The 6,219-nt window shown below is 38.5% G+C and overlaps 1 protein-coding gene across 1 annotated transcript in view; it reads right to left on the reverse strand.

The window, feature by feature from the left end:
• LOC130917682 (porphobilinogen deaminase-like) overlaps nucleotides 1-292 on the reverse strand; it is a 28,633-nt gene extending 28,341 nt beyond the window's left edge. The window contains exon 1 of the mRNA XM_057839321.1: nucleotides 113-292. Within this exon, the coding sequence (XP_057695304.1) occupies nucleotides 113-136 (24 nt within the window). The 5' untranslated portion in view covers nucleotides 137-292. The remainder of the gene's footprint in view (nucleotides 1-112) is intronic.
• Nucleotides 293-6,219: the final 5,927 nt, after the last annotated feature.

Raw genomic sequence — 6,219 nt, forward strand, 5'->3', positions numbered from 1 at the left:
ACACTAAGCACCTAACTTATTATTTTGATTGCTACCCTCTACTGGGAAAAAAAAAAAGTTCGCGCGTGGTGACCGTGCTGAAAACCTCTTACTACATTCGTTTCAAACCTACCGCAGAGTTTGCCTCCTCTGTCATGATGCTGGCCAGATTGACTTTGCTTGCGTCCGTAAAACTGCGGCGCGTTTAGCTAAACGCAGACTCGATTATCACGGAAAATCCTTGAAAATTCCGGCTCTCCATTTTGCATACCTCTCCATGGCCGACGAATGTGACGTCATTACACTATCTGGAGGTCATTTCCTTGTTCCGTAATTCATATCTACATTTACGGAGTATATATATATTAATAAAGACAAAATAAGTACAGAACATACATGATACACGGAACGAAAATGACAAAAGTGCAAAATAAATAAATAAATAAATAAACAGTTACTAATGTACAACACTTGGGGGTGCGGGCAACCCGGATTGCCGCTGCATTTCAAATTGCTACTCCGAGACCAGAGCCCACTCAGCCCACCTAGACAACATGGATTTGCCTAAATATCTGATAAGCAAAGAAGGCGAAAAGAGGTGGGCGTCGTCACTTGTTGGCCATTTTCGTCGGGGCTACTCCGGAAACAACATTAATATACATTACTCCATTGAGCGTGCACTTTGAAATAGCTATAGATTGCTCAATTTTCAGCCTATTTTACGACAACATTGTTTGTCATTCACGTTCGTGCTTCGGCAAATGAACTGCATACTTTTAAAAAGTTTTTTTCCCCACATCCATCCTGAATCATAGCCAAGTTAGAATAGAATAGAATAGAATAGAATAGAATAGAATAGAATAGAATAGAATAGAATAGAATAGAATAGAATAGAATAGAATAGAATAGAATAGCCCATTATTGTCATTATACAGTTGTGCAATGAAATTGTTGAGCATCTCCCTTTACAATGCAGGATAAGTTAAAATCTACAAAGTGACCTGCAAGTATAAAAGTACGAAATCTAAATAAATACTAGTATAAATATAAAATGTATATGAGATAGTCCTATGTTCAGGCAGTGAAAATAATCGAAGTGAAGTAGCAGCAGTTTGTCAGTGAAGGCATTGAATATTGCACGCTAATATTGCACGTACGTAAGTATTGGACATAGAATAGGTGTGAATAGAAGTGAAGTAGCAACAGTTTGACAGTGAAAGCATTGAATATTGCACGTTAATATTGTATGTGAGTAAGTATTGCGCATTCTTCGCCTTTAGACATCTACTTTTACTGTATGTGATGTCCATGCAAGACAAGACTAGGAGTTATACAAGACCATAAAAATCAAACTGTTGTTAAGGTTGCAATCTTTTACAGTGGTAGCGGAATGTTACTAATTACAAAAGTGAATCTGTTATTTATTGTTTCTTTAAAAAAAAATTTTTTTTTTAAAGGATTATCCTTAAAATAATATGAATGAAATGAATATTAAAATCAAATTCATTTTTATGGCCTATTAAAAAACCTGAGCAGTCATCAAGTGTTTTACAACAATGCAAAATTCAGTACATTACAAACAAAAGGCTGGAAAGTACTACACAATAAAATTGAGAGAGAGAGAAAAAAAAAACAATGCATCGCGCTAAAGGCCATTACAGCAAATAAAACCTGAACACATTAAAACTAGGGCTGTCAAACGATTAAAATTTTTAATCGAGTTAATTAAAGCTTAAAAATTAATTAATCGTTATTCATCACAATTAATCGCAATTCAAACCATCTTTAAAATATGCCATATTTTTCTATAAATTATTGTTGGAATGGAAAGATAGGACACAAGATCGATATACACATTCAACATGCGGTACATAAGGACTGTATTTGTTTATTATAACAATAAATCAACAAGATGGCATTAACATTATTAACATTCTGTTAAAGCGATCCATGGATAGAAAGACTTGTAGTTCTTAAAAGATAGATGTTAGTACAAATTATAGAAATTTTATATTAAAACCCCTCTTAATGTTTTCGTTTTAATAAAATTTGTAAATTTTCAATCAAAAAATAAACTAGCAGCCCGCCATTGTTGATGTCAATAATCACTTACACAATGCTCATGGGTGCTGAAGCATGTAAAATCAGTCGCACCCAAGCGCCAGCAGAGGGCAGCAAAACTCCATAAAACACAATTAACAAGTGGGCAGTTCACTGTACTGTCATTTAAATCTGTCTGAGCAGGGCATGTGCGATAATTGCGTCAAATATTTTAACGTGATTAATTTAAAAAATTAATTACCGCCCTTTAACACGATAATTATGAAAGCCCTAATTAAAACCCTAAAAAAACTAGGCTACCCAAGTCCGGAGAAAAAGCTAGTTTAAAAAAGTGGATCTTTGACCTAGATTTAAAAAGGACTAGATTAGTGATGGTGAAGATCTAAGGGCTATTTCACAACTTGGGGGAAACAACTGCAAAAGATTGATCGAAAGTTTCGACCTTGTAATAAGAATCATTAATGATGACAACTTCAAACAATTATGCCTTTGTGATACAATTCCAATCTAGCAAGGCACGGAAGAGAGAGCTCTGAAAAATGCAACCCAAAAAAAAAACATACTACGTCTCACAAAAAGTCACACAGAAGTTGTACTTTTGATGCGATCCATCCCATTGGTGGCTGCTGAACGTGCACTGAGATGAAACTTTGCCCAGCGAGCTCGACGCATGCGCCGATGCATCGGTACGGCACTACCTATCTCTACTGTATACTGTAGGGTAGGTTTATTCAGAATATAGTCCAGGGTAATTATGATTGCCCCCCCACCATGCATTTTGTATGCAGGTGGTCCATTGTAGTTGCAAGAAAAACCAAATGTGTAACTGAAAGATGTTGTTGTATGTCTGCAAGACTGTTTTGTACAGATTTATGTCAGTGCCAAGCATGTGAGAATGTTTTAAAAGAAACAGTACAGAGCTGTTTGGGATGATGACTTTGAAGAAAGTTGAAAAAGATCTTGATGAGTAATAAACACACCATGTAGTTGTTTTTTTTTCTATATTTGTACATGTATTTTCCTATGTTTACATATTCAGAAACACTGTCGTATTTGAATAAATGTTTTACACCATACTTGTAAATGACCTTTTGTGCACTTATTACTGTATTTTGTCTTATTCCATTTTTACTACGATTCCGATTTAGGAGGGTGTGGTAGCAATTCGGTTGATTTTCAGCCATTTATGGCCATTTTTTATTTAGTATCTTTCAATACACTGTAGCTTGTGTGATATTTCCAAGACATGACACATAGGCTTTTAGCTAAATTTCATTGTGCTGGGTGAAAATAACTTAAGTTGAAGTGTTTCTTTCAATGTGTTTCCTTCAAGAAATTAGCTACATTTGTCACTCTGAATTCACCTATGCGTACACTAAGGCACCAATACTTGTTTCAAATGTTTGGTAGATGTGTTTATAACATTTAATAATGCATTTTGTGCAGCCAGAATTAACATAGCACTTAAAACAAACACAAACAGCAGCACCACTTTTTCATATTTGGTGTATTCTCATCAAGAGCGTAGGTTTGGTCTCAACATTGGTAGGGAGGATGTAACAGCATAACCTTCATGTACACTTTTTGCTCCGGATGGGGCATAAATAAGACCAAACAGATCGGGTGAACGGGGGTCAGGGCTATATTTCTCACGAATATGAACCTAATTAATTGATAGGCTAAATCAGGGGTGCTCATTCCATCGATCATGATCGACCAGTCGATCACAACGCTAGTGTGGGGTAGTTTGCGACAGCCCAAGATTTTATTTTCATTTTTTAATGTACATAGTTAATTATGATTATGTTGTGTGTATGTTGTGTGTATGTTGTGTTGTGTGAGCAACATATGAGTTTATGCAGCACTCTTCTCTCTCTAAGTAGCTTCTTGCTCAAGTTTTTCTGGTACTATAGTTTCCAGCAGTGTTCGCTATATTTGTCACAGTTTAATTAACGTTAACAGTAGAAAACACAAACGGTTCTCTCTAAGCAGCTTCCTACTCAAGTTTTGCAGGTTACCAAGTTCACACAGTTTAATGTTATACTAACTGGACTGGACTTTCAGTTGCAAAAATAGTGGTGTGTTTCCCACCTTCACAACATTTGCATGTTCTGAAATGACTTACAGTGGCTGCTACTGGCCGAAAAAAAATTCTACAGGGTGACCCAAAAAAAAGTTTACACTGCCATAATACAACGTAAATGCCATGTTTATTCATCTTAGAATTAGAATTTAATCACAAATTATACATTATTGTAAAGAACATGTACAGTACACTCTATTTTTCAATGTGTCCTCCCTTAAGTGTCACAACAGCCTCCAGGCGCCTGCGGAACGCTTGACAGGTCTTCTTTATGTAGGATCCTGTCATCTTTTCCCAAGATCTAACAATGGACCTCTCCAAGGCTGCCACAGAAGTTTGTGGCTTCTTAAGCCTGAGTTATACTCCCGCGTTGCGGTGACGGCGTAGCGACTACGGCGTCATTCGACATTCGATAGTTCTGCGGTGAGGGAACGCGTTGCTCTGTAATTCACCGCCAAGCCACTAGAGGGATGTGGCGTTATGTTTGTACGGTTTTGGGGCATGCTTGTTTACTTCCGCTAGTCGGAGAAAAAATAAACAATGCAAGATGGAACTCTTGAAAGTAAATATTCTGCTCATCAACACTGAATAAATATTGAACATACAAATGTTGACGATCAGGCGACGCAGAAGACGGTTTCGAGGCGGTCTGGCCGACTTTTGATGCCGCACAGAGAGTTTTAGACTCGGGTGGAGAGAGCTAGCTGTGGCGGCTAGCTTCAAACTGGCGTCGAGCACTGCGTTCAAGGTCTGCAAAGCCCTCCAGCCTGATTTGTTTGCCGTGTCCTACAACCAGCCAGTGGGAAGCCATAGCAGATTTCTGGCGTCTAGGGACCTTCCCAAACTGCGTTGGGAGGCTTGATTTTAAGGTTATCATAAAAAGCACCGAGGCACTCTCAATCAGTGATGATGTATTGTGTGTGTGAACTGTCTGTTATTGAAAATTAAAGATCAAAACAACTCTTTTGACACCAAATCTGTGCTTTATTCTTCATATACTTGAAGTGTGACACGTAAACAAGTCACAGACTCACAGCAAACATATGTACACAGTAAATGATGAAATGCACCAACCAAAAATACGACATAAAGTGATAAAAATTTCGCAGTTTTTGGCCGACTGGGTCACCGCTTCGTGTGGCCACTCGATTCCGAACACCCACGTCTCGGTGGTTCTTCCATTTTTTTTTTTTTCCCGATCGCCGACCTTGCCATTTGGCAATCACAATAATAATGTCTTGACGAGACTTGCTCTTCGATGATACTCCCGTCGGCTTGGTGCATTTTTGCGTGTAGAAAATAATGTTTGATTCTATTCTACAATGGCGGTGTTTTCGCGGTAAACCGGAAACAACAGTCTGAGCAGACCAATCACAGTCCGTTTTCGTCACGTCATACACGTCTAGGTGACGCGAAGGTTAGAAAATTCGAGAGGCGCGCGTCAGCCTACGGCATAGGGTCGTAACTCGATTCTTCCTTGACGGCGTAGGTCTGACGCGGAAGTATAACTCGGCCTTTACAGGCACTGTCCTCCACAGTTGCCCATATGCTATAATCCAGGGGATTGAGATCTGGACTCTGGGGTGGCCACATATCACCTTGTCAATCAACTTTTTGGTCCGCACAGATCGGGTTTTCCAGACCCAGGTTTTCGTGAGGCTGTTCCAGTACCTTTCAGCTTCTTTTTTAACTTTGTAGACTGCACATCTGGATATTCTCAGATTTGCTGCAATCTCAGTAGGTGTCAGACCGGCACGCAGCAATTCAGGTACAGCTAAAGTTTTCTTCATTTTCAGCAGAAGCACAGGAATTGTAGAGAAAAGAGATTACCAGCTGCATTGAGTGACCTTAATGAATCACTTAAGCATGACAACCTATTTAGATATGTTTGAATGGCTTTTAAACAAGCAGTCAACTGAGTGTAAACTTTTTTTTGGGTCACCCTGTAATTGCCCTCCTCTTCGAAGGGGGCGCAGGAGGTGGCATGTTTACGACATAGGGGCTGTGCGCGTTTTGAAGACAACGCAAACATTGACTTTTTTTTAATTATAAGGAAATAAAGAAGTAACCTTACATAAATGAACAAAAATAAGTTC

This window comes from Corythoichthys intestinalis, chromosome 6 (assembly GCF_030265065.1).
Source record: "Corythoichthys intestinalis isolate RoL2023-P3 chromosome 6, ASM3026506v1, whole genome shotgun sequence".
Lineage (NCBI taxonomy): Eukaryota > Metazoa > Chordata > Actinopteri > Syngnathiformes > Syngnathidae > Corythoichthys > Corythoichthys intestinalis.